General features: G+C 43.4%; 1 protein-coding gene across 1 annotated transcript in view; it reads left to right on the top strand.

The window, feature by feature from the left end:
- Nucleotides 1–5,837, top strand: part of LOC126175927 (15-hydroxyprostaglandin dehydrogenase [NAD(+)]-like) — a 66,990-nt gene extending 61,153 nt beyond the window's left edge. The window contains exon 7 of the mRNA XM_049923001.1: nucleotides 5,106–5,837. Coding sequence (XP_049778958.1) covers nucleotides 5,106–5,223 — 118 coding nt within the window. The 3' untranslated portion in view covers nucleotides 5,224–5,837. The remainder of the gene's footprint in view (nucleotides 1–5,105) is intronic.
- The last annotated feature ends 13,084 nt before the right edge of the window (nucleotides 5,838–18,921 follow it).

Here is an 18,921-nt window from a genome sequence, read left to right as displayed (position 1 = left end):
GATCGCTCCATTTCACATCCCTATAACTTGTTACACACGGGGGTTTGTGTGAGTGGATTCCATTGTGACTCACTGAAATTCTAGTCATAGGTATACGACGTTTCTTCGTTTTGTGAAGTGAATTATTTCATATTTTTGAACATTTAAAGAAAGCTGCCAATCTTTGCAGCACTTATACACCTTATGAAGATCTTACTGAATCTACTTGCAGTATTTTTCAAACAGTACTTAATTACACAGGTAACTATATCGTCTGTAGTATATCTAAGGTTATTGTTAACATTTTCTGCCAGGTTGTTAAAATGTCTATAGACCATCACTCGATTATGTTATATTATATCGCAATGTGGGGCAACTTTGTGCAGCCACAAATAGAATTCTTAGTCCAGAAAATACTGCGCAGTGCGGTTTGCGATGTCAGTTCGTAAACTACTTGCCGGTCGTCGTTCAGGCGCCTCGAATTACTAACTTTGGTGCCTTGGCTAGTATCAATGAGTTACCACCATTGGAATCGGTCGATTCGAACTGCTATTTGGGTGCAACAGCTTGTACGGATATGAAATGTAGCAATGGCGCAGACTCAGTCGTAGGTAAGGCTAGCGGCAAATTTCGGTTCATTGGCGGGATACTGGGAAAATGCTGTCTGCCTATAGAGGTGGACATATACAAATCACTTGAGCGCCTCGTATATTGTTTAAGTGAGTGGAAACCGTAACACATATGACTAACAGGGATATTGTAGGCCAACACAGAACGTTGGGCGAGCGGTCACTGTTTTATTTGACTCACAGGAGAGGGTACTGGAAATAATTAAAAACACGAATTGGGTTACAATTGATAATAACCGCCAATGATCGACTTACAAAGTTTGAGCAATGACTGTAAGCAATCAGTACGGACCTATTCTTAATCTCTCAATATATGGTTCCCATAGAGGCCATGAAGACGAGATTATACTAATTACAGCACGAACAGAGGCATATAAACAGTCTTCCTTCTTGCACTCCACACGCGACTAGAATGAGAGCAAACTGTACCACGTGGAACCATGATAAGTAACCTCTGCCATGCACTTCACAGTGGAGATGTAGACAGATATTGTAACCCTTTCTTTGCTACTGTTTTAAAATTTTAAGAAAATGTTATGAAGTTAAGTTTTTGTTTTTTGTTTTAGCTAATGGTGCTCCTCAGTGTAACCAGGTACAGGATTGCTGTTGTGGTCTTCAGTCCTGAGACTGGTTTGATGCAGCTCTCCATGCTACTCTATCCTGTGCAAGCTTCTTGATTTTCCAGTACCTACTGCAACCTACATCCTTCTGAATCTGCTTAGTGTATTCATCTCTTGGCCTCCCTCAACGATTTCTACCCTCCACCCTGCCTTCCAATACTAAATTGGTGATCCCTTGACTCCTCAGAACATGTCCTACCAACCGATCTCTTCTTCCAGTCAACGTGTGCCACAAATTTCTCTTCTCCCTAATTCTATTCAATATCTCTTCATTACTTATGTGATACACCCATCTAATCTTCAGCATTCTTCTGTAGCACCACATTTCGAAAGCTTCTATTCTCTTCTTGTACAAACTATTTATCGTCCACCTTTCACTTCCATACATGGCCACAATCCATACAAATACTTTCAGAAACGACTTCCCGACACTTAAATCTATACTCGAAGTTACCAAATTTCTCTTCTTCAGAAACGCTTTCCTTGCCATTGCCAGTCTACATTTTATATCCTCTCTACTTCGACCATCATCAGTTATTTTGCTCCCCAAATAGCAAAATTTATTTACTACTTTAAGCGTCTCATTTCCTAATCTAATACCCGCAGCATCACCCGATTTAATTCGACTACATTCCATTATCCTCGTTTTGCATTTGTTGATGTTCATCTTATATCCTCCTTTCAAGACACTTTCCATTCCATTCAACTACTAACTATTCCAGGTCCTTTGCTGTCTCTGACAGAATTACAATGTCATCGGCGAACCTGGGGATAGGCTACAACCCTGTCTCACTCCCTTCCCAACCACTGCTTCCCTTTCATGTCCCTCGACTCTTATAACTGCCATCTGATTTCTGTACAAATTGTAAATGGTCTTTCGCTCCCTGTATTTTATCCCTGCCACCTTCAGAATTTGAAAGAGAGTATTCTAGTCAACATTGTCAAAAGCCTTCTCTGTCTACAAATGCTAGAAACGTAGGTTTGCCTTTCCTTAATCTATTTTCTAAGATAAGTCGTAGGGTCAGTATTGCCTCACGTGTTCCATTATTTCTACGGAATCCAAACTGTCTTCCCCGAGGTCAGCTTCTACTAGTTTTTCCACTCGTCTCTAAATAATTCGCGTTAGTATTTTGCAGCTGTGCTTATTATACTGATAGTTCGGTAATTTTCACGTCTTTCAACACCTGATTTCTTTGGTATTGGAATTATTATATTCTTCTTGAAGTCTGAGGGTATTTCACCTGTCTCATACATCTTGCTCACTAGATGGTAGAGTTTTGTCAGGACTGGCTCTCCCAAGGCTATCAGTACTTCTAATGGGATGTTGTCTATTCCCTGGGCCTTGTTGCGACTTAGGTCTTTCAGTGATCTGTCAAACTCTTCACGCAGTATCATATCTCCTATTTCATCTTCATCTACATTCTCTTCCATTACTATAATATTGCCCTCAAGAACATCGCCCTCGTTAGACCCTCTATATACTCCCTCGACCTTTCTGCTTTCCCTTATTTGCTTAGAACTGGGTTTTCATGTGAGCTCTTGATATTCATACAAGTGGATATCTTTTCTCCAAAGGTCTCTTTAATTTTCGTAGGCAGTATCTATCTTACCCCTAGTGATATGTGCCTCTACATTCTTACATTTGTCCTCTAGCCATTCCTGCTTAGTCATTTTGCACTTCCTGTTGATCTCATTTTTGAGACCTTTGTATTTCTTTTTGCCTGCTTCATTTACTGCATTTTTATATTTGCTCCTTTCATAAATTAAATTCAATATTTCTTCTGTACAGGGTGGAGCAAATAAAAGTGGCTCGGAGAACAGAATTCCAGGGTACAAAGAAACACAGCAAATGAAATACAGTACTAACCTGAGTAGAGCGGATATTGAAAGTGACCACCATTCTTTCATATCTTGGCAATTTTGGTCGCTGGTGAGCAAGTTGCTGAAGGCGGATCGAAGGTGGCCTGGTGGAATTGCTTCAGTCTCATCCGATATATTCTGCTGCAGTTCTTGAAAACTATCAGGGTTGTTGTGATACACGTTAGACTTGAGAGCACACCACACAAAGAAATCGCACACTGACAGATCAGGTAGCCTAGGTGGCCAGCCAGGGTTGCGACCAGACTGACCTCTGCTAACAACTCCACCCACACTGACACAGCCCGCACCACGCTCTGAACTGGTGTGAGTCAAGTGGAGGGTGTACGCGTGGTGTGCGCGTCACGTCCAGTCGTATTCACTCGTCTGGTCCATTTTTATTTGCCCACCCTGTACTTACACTAACTTGTTTTTATTTATTTAGAAAAAGCATAGGACGTTCTGCGTAACGTATTAAATCATTCCAGTGCCTCACTATTTTATTTTTATGTAAATGTACACTATTACGTAGGTACCCGAGAAAGTAAGTAACACATGTCGTCCAACGCTAAGACCATTGCGAAACAACAGTGGCGCATTGTCAGAAGAAAGCACACGCTCCAGGTTTCTTGCAGACGCAGTTCTGTTGCGGTGTAGATAGCAGACGCATTACATAGCGCGATTAAAATAGCCTGGCAACTGGAAGCCTATTCCCAATTTGAGCCGGCTTGAGTGGCCGAGCGGTTCTAGGCGCTACAGTCTGGAGCTGCGCGACCGCTACGGTCGCTGGTTCGAATCCTGCCTCGGGCATGGATGTGTGTGATGTCCTTAGTTTAGTTAGGCTTAAGTAGTTCTAAGTTCTAGGGGACTGATGACCTCAGAAGTTAAGTCCCATAGTGCTCAGAGCCACTTTGAACCAAATTTGAAGCAGGCAGGACAGTAGTCTTCTTGAGCGCAGAATGTCTCAGTTCGACACAGATTCACCGTCAAATTCTGGTGGTATATGGACCAGATGCAATGTGGCGTCCAGCTGTAGTGAAATGGTATCAACCCAGGCCTCACAGATATGGGCGATACTGATCCCAGAGTCCAGATCTTAGACCATGCGATTTTTCGGCAAGCTTAAAAACATCTTGACGGTAAAGAGGTCTTCCGAGGATGAGGACATTCACACAGTTATCTCGAATGGCCCCAAGACCAAGCAACTATTTCTATCGTCCAGGAACTGAACTTTTAGTAGGACGCTTCACGTGTTGTTTACAGAGACTTGGTGACTATGTAGAAAAATAGTACCATGTTTCTGTGTCACTTTGATTTGTAGTAAAGCGTTCAATGAAAGTTACTTGGTCTACCATGACAATGTGTAACGTGTGCGGTGAGCGCCAATACTGCCCACGCGCGTACTGGGCAGAGATTTGCGCATGCGCATGCGAAGACTGTGGCCCGTTTCCCCAGTAGGGGGCTCTGCCTGTCGAAGTCTTCTATGACTCATCTACGACGACGTTATAGCCCCACCCCTTGGCGCCCGTGTTTTTCTAGCGAGCCAGCACATATAGTGGCGAGAAAATACAACAACATGTGAGTGAACACATGAAGAGCAGCTGTCTCGTTGAAATACTGTGCAGCTTTCACAACTTTATCTGCCATGACGCCTGTGGACCACTGACATACGATGTACTTCTGAAATGCCCTTCGTATTAGGAGATACGTAAGCCACTGCTTCCCCTCAAATCTCCTGGCAGGTTAAAACTGTGTGCCAGATCAGGAGGCACTGGAGCAACGACAACTATGAGGCTGGGTTGTGAACTGTACTAGGGTAGCTCCGCCAGTATCATCGATGTTCGTGTAAGGCCAGCTTCTGGTTTCGAGTCTCGTTGTTTTAATCTTCCAGGAAGTGTCATCAATACTTTGTTTATCTGTGTTAACGACACTAGAGATGGTTGACAAGAACAATCGAAGACTTATCTTTTCGGTGTTGTAGTGTATAATGTGTTAACTTAGTGTGCCATCGTGCCCACAGACCAGAGTTCATCGCAGAGGGCCTGATGCGCGCCATCCGGGAGGGAGAGTCGGGCTCGGTGTGGCTGGTCCACGACGGGGACATCAGCCAGGTGACCATGAGCGTGCAGAAGAAGTGACCGCACAGGCAGCTCAACTCCACGCCGTCAGCAGCTTCATCCTCCCAAGTCCCACACTCGTGCTGGTTCCCGCGCACTCACCTTCCCAACAGTCTAGCAGCATAAAATATTCTACACATTGGCCTCCGAATGCTGCTGTAGTCATTTCCTGATCGACACTGGCAATCCAGTTCCGTCTACAAAGCATCCACAAACCAAAAACTTTGCTCGATCCAGAGACATCTGTGGTTGGTGAAGAATTGGAAACCCCCATTTGTAAGATAACCATCCGATACTGCGATAAACATAGCTCAGGATCCTGTGGCGGAGAGATGTCCACCTGCAGCTGATCCACTGGGGCATTTCGTCACGTGTCAAACAGGCAATCGACTTTCCCGTCTCATTTGACAAACTTAGATGGTAACTGTTGCTAATGGTACTCCTGGTATTCACATGAAGCAAGACACTAATCTTCTCCATTTTCTGTGTATTCTGCAATGTTATTTCTTCTGGTTTATATCCTATATGTAAATTGAAAATCTACATGTTTTGTATACTATGTGATATAATAGCTGGTGATGGTATTGGCTGCACTCGTGTGATGTGAGAAATAAAGTTTTTGTGTATGCCTCCTTTCTGTGCCTCTTATGTGGCTCATTCTTCTCCATATTTAAACTGCATACCTTCATATTTTATATAGTAGATAATATGAGAGTTCCATTTTCTGTTTCCTTAAGCTATTCCTGGGGAAGCTGCCATGTTACAAAGCATAGTCTCCGAATATGCTCTGTTGTAGTAAGTGGCAAAAAAAGATATGATAAGGTATTTGATCTTGTGACATTACTATATGAAAGTGAGTATCACGTTTTATATCATAGACACGGGAAACTAATACAAAGCACAGAGGAACATGTTTACAGGTATGAAATGATATCCAAGAAGTGACAGAATTAGAAACAGTGATATTCTAAAAATCTGAGTACTGGAGAGTCCGATAAAATTTAGAGGAAATAAGGAGAAGGTGGAATGTACTTCCACAATGGATGGGCCCTTCAGGATAACACACAAGGTAAAATATTATAAATCAGAGGGAGAAAAGAATCCTAGTAGATTAGGGAATAGGTGGACGCTGAAAATCCAATAAATAACGTGATATGGTAAATAATTGAGAGATAGGAGGAAGGTTAGAAATAACATTTTCTCTTTGAACAAATTCAACATGGTCATCCCCGTTTTGTGTTGCAATGCAAGGATGCACGCTCGTTTATACTCCTCCGTGAAGTTTTCTTTTCCCGGAACCAGCTGTTGGTCTGATGGCAGGCGGAATTTTTCATTCTTCGTTCAACTAGAGAGGATGGTACCCTACATCAGTTTTAAAGTTTCCCCCCTTTGCCATATAATTTTTATTCGATTTTTTTTCACACGCAGCATTGCTAAAAGAACCCAGCAACAAAAGAAGAAATACGCGATAAACTAAATCGTTAGGTAAACAAAATTATAAATATTTTTATGTCACGGTTAGTTTGAGCAGTGCTACCCATTCTATGGTTTCAATTTGTGTCCATGTTTTTCGTTTAATAAAACAAATTAGAGGGGGTTTTACATGTACTCATTATTCTGGTGTTGCCTTTCGGAAAACAGCAAACCTGCTTAGACTATACAAAGTAGAAGGAGCAATACTCCATCATCAACAGAATAACTTATAGCTTAAGTTGTAAATCATATCAGATCCTAGAAAATATTTACATAGTATCATATGTAACGTTTGCAAGCTGTTACACACAACAGATTAACACAAATATTGTAAAAGCAAATTTCAAGTACCGAACGGAAATCATGCCTGGTGTGCCCGAAGGAAGAGTAATTATGATTCAGCTATTTACAAGTAAGTGCTATTTGATTAAAATTTCTGTAATATCCGATTACAAGCTGACAAAGCATCAGGCTGCTGCAAAACTGGCCACTAATTCTCAACATAACCGCTAACCGTGCTATTCAAAAACCTCAGAAACACAGCATTGACTACATGATCAGCGATTCGCGAGTGAAGTTAGACCCTTCAAATTTCGAGGATGTCGGTAGAAATTGGAAAAGTTTTTTTTCATCTACATCTACATCTACATCTACATCTACATGATTACTCTGCAATTCACATTTAAGTGCTTGGCAGAGGGTTCATCGAACCACAATCATGCTGTCTGCCTACCATTCCACTCCCGAACAGCGCGCGGGAAAAACGAACACCTAAACCTTTCTGTTCGAGCTCTTATTTCTCTTATTTTATTTTGATGATTATTCCTACCTATGTAGGTTGGGCTCAACAAAATATTTTCGCATTCGGAAGAGAAAGTTGGTGACTGAAATTTCGTAAATAGATCTCGCCGCGACGAAAAACGTCTTTGCTTTAATGATTTCCATCCCAACTCGCGTATCATATCTGCCACACTCTCTCCCCTATTACGTGATAATACGAAACTAGCTGCCCTTTTTTGCACCCTTTCTATGTCCTCCGTCAATCCCACCTGGTAAGGATCCTACACCGCGCAGCAATATTCTAACAGAGGACGAACGAGTGTAGTGTAAGCTGTCTCTTTAGTGGACTTGTTGCATCTTCTAAGTGTCCTGTCAATGAAACGCAACGTTTGGATCGCCTTCCCCACAATATTATCTATGTGGCCTTTCCAACTGAAGTTGTTCGTAATTTTTACACCCAGGTACTTGGTTGAATTGACAGCCTTGAGAATTGTACTATTTATCGAGTAATCGAATTCCAACGGATTTCTTTTGGAACTTATGTGGATCACCTCACACTTTTCGCTATTTAGCGTCAACTGCCACCTGCCACACCATACAACAATCTTTTCTAAAGCGCTTTGCAACTGATACTGGTCTTCGGATGACCTTACTAGACGGTAAATTACAGCATCATCTGCGAACAACCTAAGAGAACTGCTCAGATTGTCACCCACGTCATTTATATAGATCAGGAACAGCAGAGGTCCCAGGACGCTTCCCTGGGGAACACCTGATCTCACTTCAGTTTTACTTGATGATTTGCCGTCTATTACTACGAACTGCGACCTTCCTGACAGGAAATCAAGAATCCAGTCGCACAACTGAGACGATACCCCATAGGTCCGCAGCTTGATTAGAAGTCGCTTGTGAGGAACGGTGTCAAAAGCTTTCCGTAAATCTACAAATACGGAATCAACTTGAGATCCCCTGTCGATAGCGGCCATTACTTCGTGCGAATAAAGAGCTAGCTGCGTTGCACAAGAACGATGTTTTCTGAAACCATGCTGATTACGTATCAATAGATTGTTCCCTTCGAGGTGATTCATAATGTTTGAATACAGTATATAGTAAGTAGGCTGTTTATGTTTTCTTATTGGCAACGTTACGTAGCGCTCTGTATGAAAATCACTGGCTGTGCTGTGTGCAGTCTGTGGCTAGTTTGCATTGTTGTCTGCCATTGTAGTGTTGGGCAGCCAGCAGTGGTGGATGTGGGGAGAGAAATGGGGAGATTTGAAATTTGTAAGACTGGATGGCATGAACTGCTATATATATTATGATTATTAAGGTAAATACATTGTTTGTTCTCTATTAAAATCTTTCATTTGCTAACTATGCCTATCAGTAGTTAGTGCCTTCAGTAGTTTGAGTCTTTTATTTAGCTGGCAGTAGTGGCGCTCGCTGTGTTGCAGTAGCTCGAGTAACGAAGATTTTTGGTGAGGTAAGTGATTTGTGAAAGGTATAGGTTAATGTTAGTCAGGGCCATTCTTTTGTAGGGATTTTTGAAAGTCAGATTGCGTTGCACTAAAAATATTGTTTGTCAGTTTAAGCACAGTCCTGTATAATTTTTCTAAGGGGACGTTTCAATATGCTCCAAAACCCTACTGCAAACCGAATTACTAACTTCTGTTAGGTCTGTAGTTCGATGGATTACTCCTACTACCCTTCTTAAACACTGGTGCGACCTGCGCAATTTTCCAATCTGCAGGTACAGATCTATCGGTGAGCGAGCGGTTGTATATGATTGCTAAGTAGGGAGCTATTGTATCAGCGTAATCTGTAAGAAACCTAATCGGTATACAATCTTTACCTGAAGACTTGCCCGTATCAAGCAATTTGAGTCGCTTCGCAACCCCTAAGGTATCTACTTCTAAGAAACTCATGCTAGCAGCTGTTCGTGTTTCAAATTCTGGAATATTCCATTCGTCTTTCCTGGTGAAGGAATTTCGGAAAACTGCGTTCAATAACTCCGCTTTAGCGGCACAGTCGTCGGTAACAGTACCATCGGCACTGCTCAGCGAAGGTATTGACTGCGTCTTGCCGCTTGTGTACTTTACATACGACCAGAATTTCTTCGGATTTTCTACCAAATTTCGAGACATTGTTTCGTTGTGGAACCTATTAAAGGCATCTCGCATTGAAGTCCGTGCCAAATTTCGCGCGTGTGTAAATTTTAGGCAATCTTCGGGATTTCGCGTTCTTCTGAACTTCGCATGCTTTTTCCGTTGCCTCTGCAACAGCGTTCGGACCTGTTTTGTGTACCATGGGGCATCAGTTCCATCTCTTACCAATTTATGAGGTATGAATCTCTCAATTGCTGTTGCTACTATATCTTTGAATTTGAGCCACATCTCGTCTACATTTGCATAGTCAGTTCGGAAGGAATGGAGATTCTCTCTTAGGAAGGCTTCTAGTGACACTTTATCCGCTTTTTTTAAATAAAATTGTTTTGCGTTTGTTTCTGGTGGATTTGGAAGAAACGGTATTGAGCCTAGCTATAACGACCTTGTGATCACTAATCCCTGTATCTGTCATGATGCTCTCTATTAGCTCTGGATTGTTTGTGGCTAAAGGGTCAAATGCGTTTTCGCAACCATTTACAATTCGCGTAGGTTCGTGGACTAACTGCTCGAAATAATTTTCGGAGAAAGCATTTAGGACAATCTCGGAAGATGTTTTCTGCCTACCACAGGTTTTTAACAAGTATTTTTGACAACATATCGAGGGAAGGTTGTAAGTCCCCACCAACTATAACCGTATGAGTGGGGTATTTATTTGTTACGAGACTCAAATTTTCTCTGAACTGTTCAGCAACTATATCATCGGAGTCTGGGGGTCGGTAGAAGGAGCCAATTACTAACTTAGTTCGGCTGTTAAGTATAACCTCCACCCATACCAATTCGCACGGATTATCTACTTCGACTTCACTACAAGATAAATCACTACTGACAGACACAAACACTCCACCACCAATTCTGCCTAATCTATCTTTCCTGAACACCGTCTGAGACTTTGTAAAAATTTCCGCAGAACTTATTTCAGGCTTTAGCCAGCTTTCTGTACCTATAACGATTTCAGCTTATGTGCTTTCTATTAGCGCTTGAAGCTCAGGGACTTTCCCAGCACAACTACAACAATTTACAACTACAATTCCGACTGTTCCTTGATCCAAGCACGTCCTGTATTTGCCATGCACCCTTTGAGATTGCAGCCCACCCCGTACTTTCCCGAGGCCTTCTAACCTAAAAAACCGCCCAGTCCACGCCACACAGCCTCCGTTACCCGTGTAGCTGCTTGTAATAAATGGTCACTTGTCAGAACAGCTTAAAGTCAAATCCTTCGGTCTATTGAAGTTCATACATTTCTAACAGTCTTGCTATGGCATTACGTTTGTTTCAAACTTGCAGTGGCAACACGTATAATGGTAAGTGACATTTGAAAAGTACTGGAAAAATCCCTGTACAACTTCTTCCTGAAGGATGCTTCCAGATGTCTTGCCTAAGAATAGTAACTACTCCATAACAGAACCTCTGTAATACAAATTCATACCAGGAAGGGAATTACTATCGTCTACTAGATGATTTCCTCATACATCTTTGAAACAACATGATTTTATTCTTGAACCTATTATTTTTCGTTTTTTTTAAGACCTACTCCTTTGCAGTCTCTAAATGTTGCAAAGTTGGAATAATAATTAAATGCGCCTTTGTAACAGCAGTCTTTCAGAGCTGGCAAACTTTCCTTTTTATGCAGGCTAATGGTGGAAATTTTTCTCGTAATTTCCATCAATAAAAGGTAATCATTAAGGTTGCTCGCTCTATGTGGAGTTAATGATTGTCTAATTCAGTCTTCATACACAAATCTCTCCACTTGCCACGTTATATTTAACACGGAAAACAATCGCTAGAGATCACACTGACTTACTCAACTGTTACAACATGTTTCCGAGAACATAAGTTTAATATCCTGTATCCTCATCCGACGTCAAAATGGATCCGTCATCTCTCCATAAGGGGGGTGGGAGGGGGAGCGTGGAAGGAGGGAGGGAGATGATGTATCCGAGGACTTCTCCTGGGACTGCTGTTACATAGTGACCAGCAAGCAGCGATGGTGGTACAATTGCTGTACTAGCCAGACGTGTATGGCCAAGGTTCATAACAAGGACCGGCTTGTAAATACAGTGGTCGGTGCACATACACAAACCAGACCGACCACACGTTGTGATTACAAGCCTGCATGCAGCTGGCTCCACTAAAAGGCTTGGCGCCTGCGTCGCCACAGGTGGTGTTACATTCGCTGAACTACTTCACTTACGCTGATCACGCGTCCTCTAACAGTGGAGCAAATATACATCTGCTGGGCCAGAACTTAAGTGAACACCCAGCACCAAAGCGACGAGTTCTGTTCACAGAGCTATTCCAGGATCTTCTCTTCTTAGGATTCACATAAGTTTGAGCCACAGCAGTCGTCTCAGTGAACCACTACTGATGCACTGACATCGAGCGCCCCAGCAGTCTCTGAAAGACATCTCTCTTCACAAACGACAGACTCACCGCACTCAGTGATTCAGGGACATACAGAGTGATTCAGGAGAAATATCACATAATTTCTGGGGTGATTCGACACGTGAATGTAAACAGAAAAAGTCATTACGGGACTGGAGCTTCGGCCAGGGTGGACGAGCGGTTCTAGGCGCTACAGTTTGGAACCGCGCGACCGCTACGATCGCAGGTTCGAATCCTGCCTCGGGCATGGATGTGTGTGATGTCCTTAGGTTAGTTAGGTTTAAGTATTTCTAAGTTCTAGGGGACTGATGACCTCAGATGTTAAGTCCCATAGTGCTCAGAGCCATTTGAACTGGAGCGGACTGAAGACTACACACATCCATGAATGACTATGAAGAAAAGTGTGAATATTGTATCTGAAATGCTGTGTAGGTGCTGTGGTGGACAGAATAATGGTGGGACAGATGAGTGGTCCATCTTCCAAGAGGTGTTCAATTCCCCATCCATCTCAGTGCTCTTGTCAATGTGTTGGAGGGTGTGTTACGTTGCTCATCGAACATCATCTCGGCGGGCTTTAATACAGGCAACAGTGTCGGTGATGTGAGCTACAAGTTCTTCACGTATATCCATCTTCGCTGCGTTCACACCCCCCTTTAACCTCCCTCATAAGCAGAAGTCTAATGGAGCTAGATCGGATGGTTTGGCAGGCCAGTTAATGGGTCCACCACAGCCAATCTGCCGTTCAGGAAAATACTGAGATACTTGTCTGGTACAGGGAATCATTGATCCGTCATCTTGCAGGTACCTTTGCTGCCATTGCTTTAATGACACATCTTTCAAAAGTGCAGGTAGGTCTTCTATCAGGAAACGCGTGCGTGCTGCGGTTGTCACGCGATTTGGCAGAAACACTGATCCCATCACCAGGTCATCAATCATACCACACCAGACGTTAACAGAGAACCTAACTTGGAATCTTGTTTCCCTACTGTCATGCGGGTTCTCCACCACCCATTATGAGAATTGTGGATGTCCATGATTCCACTGCACGCAAATGTAGCCTCATTTGTAAATGAAGTGTATAGCATGATGTACAGCCAACCATCCACAAAATTGTTGTCTGTTGATTGAGTCACCTGGATGAAGATGTTGCAGGGCTGCATATGGAATGGATACAAGCCCTCTGAATATAATGTACCCTCACGTTTGTGGAATATTGAGCTGATGGCTAATGTGCCATGTACTAGGGATGGCATGATCCTTTTTCTCACCTGGCGGGGTGGTCTCAATTTCTGATGTTGTATATGCACTGGGTAGTTTCCAGATTCACGTAATGTTTGAAAAACCCTGGGAAATAGCCTAGGACACGGGGTTTGTCGATCAGGGTCTCTGGTATTCTGTCACAGTCGCACAGGCACTGCCATTGCAGTATCCGTACGCAAACTACATGTCTGCATATTCTGCATGGGTGAACGTACGTGGCATGTTGGTATTCACGGACACAATCGTGTACTTGCTCAATTAAACAACTCTCATGCACGACATGCACACAGACTCACGACTGCTCACTGATCCACCCCATGATTGCATGCTGGCTACTACACGTGCAGCTGTTGCTCAGGATGGATCGGTCATCTGTCCCATCAACATTCCGTTCACCACAGCACCTACACAGAATTTTGATAAGAAATACAAGCACTTGTCTTCATATCCATTCATGGATGTCTGTAATCTTCAACCTGCTCCAGTTCCGCCACGACTGAAAATCAGAGACATGTTCACACGCCGCTTTCGGTTTATCTTCATATGTAGAATCATCTCTCAAATTATGTGACAATCCTCCTGAGTCACCCTCCTGAGCCGGCCCTGGTGGCCGAGCGGTTCTAGGCGCTACAGTCTGGAACCGCGTGACAGCTACGGTCGCAGGTTCGAATCCTTTCTCGGGCAAAGTTGTGTGTGATGTCCTTAGGTTAGTTAGGTTTAAGTAGTTCTAAGTTCTAGGGGACTGATGACCTCAAAAGTTTAGTCCCATAGTGGCCAGAGCCATTTTATCACCCTGTTGAACTTAGAATAAGTGCTAACAGATAGCCGTTAACAGTGAAAGTTGTCGGCTGCGGGTTTGTGGGTGATGGTGATTTAAAAAGGTGAATCTTTAATTGGAGATGTTCCGATGGCCCGTTTATCTAACATGATTAAATCGCTACCAGCCAAAACAAAGATAAAGGAGTACATTATCTGTGAAATTAGACAAGGATCTCAGTTAACTCAATTTTTTGCATGTAATTGCAAAAGAAAGTGTTTAAAAATCATTGAGAATAATAAACTAAAGCCTTGAATACCTAGACATGGGATCTTGACTGTTAGTGAAAAGAATGTGTACCTGGATAAAACAATTATATTCTCGTAAGTCGTACCGCCTTGCCGTAAGCTAGTGTGTAAAGATAGAAAGTGCTACAGAAGAGTATATGTTTAAATCTATAAACGGGATTGAAAGCACATTGAAGCACTAACTGTAGGTACGTCATCAAAGTGAAGCTTGAAATTACTGAACATCGCTAGAAGTGACTAGATTTTCCCTATAGCTCACCTCGCCATTGCAACTGGATATCATCATACTCATAATCTGCAAGTGACATCTGAAGTGGCTGCGGAATCAATCACTGAATCTGTGTGACTAACTTCCATTTAAGTTAAGCTTAGCCACATGAAAGCCACTCGCTGCCATAGTGAAGCCTGCCTGACGACGCGCCTGTCTATTGAGTAACTTTCCGCAGTCTGCTTCCGACACCGAAGACTCTAGTATCACTGTTTTCCTCGCATCTCGTAATTTTGATTGGCTTATCGAAAAATATTTCGAGTGCTAGCCAGTGAGAAGTTTTCTAAAACACCGCTAGTCTTCCTCTCTTACTTTCTTTTCAGATGGTTAACCAGTTACGAAAATCGTTACGCTTCGTACTACAAAACTGTGTCCCACTCTTCCCCTATCTCTGTCTATATACACGTGCCAGCCAGTAAGGGTCAACCTCTTCAAGCACTGTCGTATTTCTTACTCCCACTCATTTGTAATCTACATGCAATCAAAATAAGTTTTGCATCACCTCGGTTCCGACAGTTCCGGAACCTGTACAGAAAACTGTAATAGAGATCAACATAAACATCATTTCCGCCCTTTTTATTGCTCATGAAAATCACACATTGCACGTTGTACCACCATACAGTGAGACCTTCAGAGGTGGTGGTGCATACTGCTGTACACACTGGTACCTCTAACACCCAGTAGCACGTCCTCTTGCATTGATGCATGCCTGTATTCGTCGTGGCATACTATCCACAAGTTCATCAAGGCACTGTTGGTCCATATTGTCTCGCTACTCAACGGCCATTCGGCGTAGGTCCCTCAGAGTGGTTGGTGGGTCACGTCGTCCATAAACAGCACTTTTCAGTCTATCCCAGGCATGTTAGATAGGGTTCATGTCTGGAGAACATGTTGGCCTCTCTAGTCCAGCGATGTCGCTATCCTGAAGGAGGTCATTCACAAGATGTGCACGATGGGGGCGCGAATTGTCGTCCATGAAGAATGCCTCCCCAGTATGCTGCCGATATGGTTGCCTGTAGGTCGGAGAATGGCATTCACGTATCGTACAGCCGTTACGACACCTTCCATGACAACCAGTGGCGTACATCGGCCCCACATAATGTCACCGCAAAACAGCAGGGAACCTCCACCTCGCTGCACTCGCTGGACAATGCGTCTAAGGCGTTTAACCTGACCGGGTCGCCTCCAAAGACGTCTCCGACGATTGTCTCGTTGAAGGCATATGCGACACTCACCGGTCTTCACCGATGCCAATCCTGAGCGGTCCGTTCATGTTGTTGGGCTCATCTGTACCGCGCTGCGTGGTGTCGTGGTTGCAAAGATGGTTCAAAAATGGTTCAAATGGCTCTGAGCACTATGGGACTTAACTTCTAAGGTCATCAGTCCCCTAGAACTTAGAACTACTTAAACCTAACTCACCTTTGGACATCACACACATCCATGCCCGAGGCAGGATTCGAACCTGCGACTGTAGCGGTCGCAAGGTTCCAGACTGTAGCGCCTAGAACCGCTCGGCCACCCCAGCCGGCCTGCAAAGATGGACCTCGCCATGGACGTCGGGAGAGAAGTTGCGCATCATGCAGCCACGACATTCTGTGGCTGCACGAAAAGTACTATTCAACATGGTGGCGTTGCTGTCAGGTTTCCTCCGAGCCATAATCCGTAGGTAGCGGTCATCCACTGCTGGTAGTAGCTCTTGGGCGGCCCGAGCGAGGCATCTCATTGTTAGTTCCTGTCTGTCTGTATCTCCTCCATGTCCGAACAACATCGCTTTGGTTCACTCCGAGACGCCTGGGCACCTTCCTTGTTGAGAGCCCTTCCTGGCACAAAGTAATAATGCGGGCGCGATCGAACCGCGGTATTGACCGTCGAGGCATGGTTGAACTACAGACAACACGAGCCGTGTACCTCCTTCCTGGTGGAATGACTGGGAACTATTCGACTGTCGGACCCCCTCCGTCTAATAGGCGCTGCTCATGCGGGGTTGTTTACATCTTTGGGCGGGTTTAGTGACATCTCTGATCAGTGAAAGGGACTGTGTCTGTGATAGAAAATCCACAGTCAACGTCTATTTTCAGGAGTACTGGGAACCGGGGTGATGCAAAACTTTTTTTGATGTGTGTAGTTAAATACCGTCAGATTTGTATTTCGTTTATAGGTAGGGATTAATTTATTCCGATTTGATTTGTCTTTTTATTTCAGATTTTACACTAATTATGGAACAGTCTGAGGAAAATTTTCATGTAACAATGGCAGTGAATAACGTCTTTCAGGATTTCTGGTATCTGTGTTCACTCATCCTAACTAGTGAGCTTATTAATCAGAACTCCCATAAGTTACTGTCGGTGACTTAAGTCCCGAAGGACTTTGAAAATCAAGTGGTTCTGAATCCTGACTAGCGAACTTGTTATCAGTGACTTTCTATTTCTCTTATGGAACTTATTCAGGAATTATTCATTTGTGTATCCGAAAGGTGTCCATCAATCCTCCTCTCATATATATATATTTTGTTTTTTTGTTTCTGTCTTATCAATTTCGGCATAGTATCTTTTCCCTGCCTAGATTTGCAAGTATTTTCTGTGCTCATATTTTCCATACCAGAGAGGAAGATGACGTTGGGAGCCTGAGTTTGTGTGTGTTAATTCCCACCTTAGTTACAACTGACAGTCATTACAAAATGTACTTTTTACCACCAGCATGGATGGTTGTTCATTTTGAATGAATGCGGGCGTAAGAACAAATGTATGCAGCTAGACAAATTCAGGTGGAGGCTCGTGGCTTAGCTTTCCATTAGCAGCCTGGAAAGACAGTTGAATGATATACACAGAGCCAGTTCCGGTGGCGTCAGGTTGGCGCAACACAGTGTCCCTAGATGTGGAGCAGAGTGGCTGGCCGTTTCGCATCCGATTTTTGCGCCACCGTCTCCAGAATTTCAGCCGTTGAACGTAATAGAAAATTTTAAGTCGAGAGCTGCGAATGTTTTCTCTTCTCTCTGCTGACTGGAGGAACCGCCTGCTCTTTCTAAGAGAAGCAGTCTAGGGATTGGTCAATACGCCCATACCCAGTTTTGTCGCTCTCGGTACGCAGACGCGAGGAAGTTTTTAAGTTTTAAGAGAGAATTTCACGGTACGGACGAGAGCAGTTGCAGCAAGCAGTCGCTCCTCTATGATCAAGTAACTGCTGTGTTTTGGATGAGAAATAGATTAATTACGAATTAGGTTTCTCCGTAGCGTTACAACTCCATCATTAGGAGCAGTTCGGAATTCTCGCAAGTGACGATTTCAGAATCGGTTTTACGTAAATTCGGATGAAATTGAATTCGAATTTTGATGGGTTCAGAAGCACTTTATACAACGTATGCCCAATTGATTACTATGGTTCTCTTCGCTGTGATTAACAAGCTGATTTTGATGGTTCAATGGTCGACTTCGTTTTATTGGGAGTATACTGGGAAAGTTCGGTTCATCTGCAAAGGAGCACGCACATAGGACGCTCGTGGGACCTATTTCTGAGTACTGCTCGAGTGTTAGGGATCCGTACCACGTCGAATTAAAGACAGACATCGGAGTAATTGAAAGGCGAATTGCTAAATTTGTTAGGTAGGTGTGAAAAACATACAAGCACAACAGAGATGCTTCGGAAACTCAAATGGAAATCCCCGAAGAGAAGACGATGTTATTTTCGAAGAATGCTATTCAGAAACTTAACAGGTGTTTGAAGCCGACTGCAGAACAATTTTACTGCCATCAACATGTATTTCGCGCAAGTACCACGTAGACAAGGTACGAGAATTTAAGGCTCTATTTGCAAGTGGAACAGTAAAGGAAATGACTAGTAGTAGTACAAGATACCCTCCTCTATGCCTACAGAAAATACACTGAAGTGGTACAGGCATGCGTATTCAAATATGGAGATATGTAAATAGGCAGAATATGGCGCTGCGGCAGGCAACGCCCATATAAGACAACAAGTGTCTGGCGCAGTTGCTCGGTTAATGTTGCTACAATGGCAAATTATCAAGGTTTAAGTGAGTTTGAACGTGGTGTTACAGTCGGCGTACAAGCGACGGGACACAGCATCTCCGAGGTAGCGATGAAGTGGGCATTTTCCTGTTTTCCTGTACGACTATTTCTCGAGGGTACCGTGAATATGAGGAATCCAGTAAAACGTCAAATCTCCGACATCGCTGCCGCCGGAAAAAGATCCCGCAAGAAGGGGACCAAAGACGCCTGAAGAGAATAGTACAACGTGACAGAAGTGCAACCATTCCGCAAATTGCTGCAAATTTTAATGCTGGGCCATCAACAAGTGTCAGCGTGCGAACCATTT

The sequence above is a fragment of the Schistocerca cancellata genome, chromosome 3, assembly GCF_023864275.1.
Source record: "Schistocerca cancellata isolate TAMUIC-IGC-003103 chromosome 3, iqSchCanc2.1, whole genome shotgun sequence".
Classification (NCBI taxonomy): Eukaryota; Metazoa; Arthropoda; class Insecta; order Orthoptera; family Acrididae; genus Schistocerca; species Schistocerca cancellata.
Note: the sequence above shows the minus strand (reverse complement) of the source record. Positions and strands in the feature narration are given on the sequence as shown.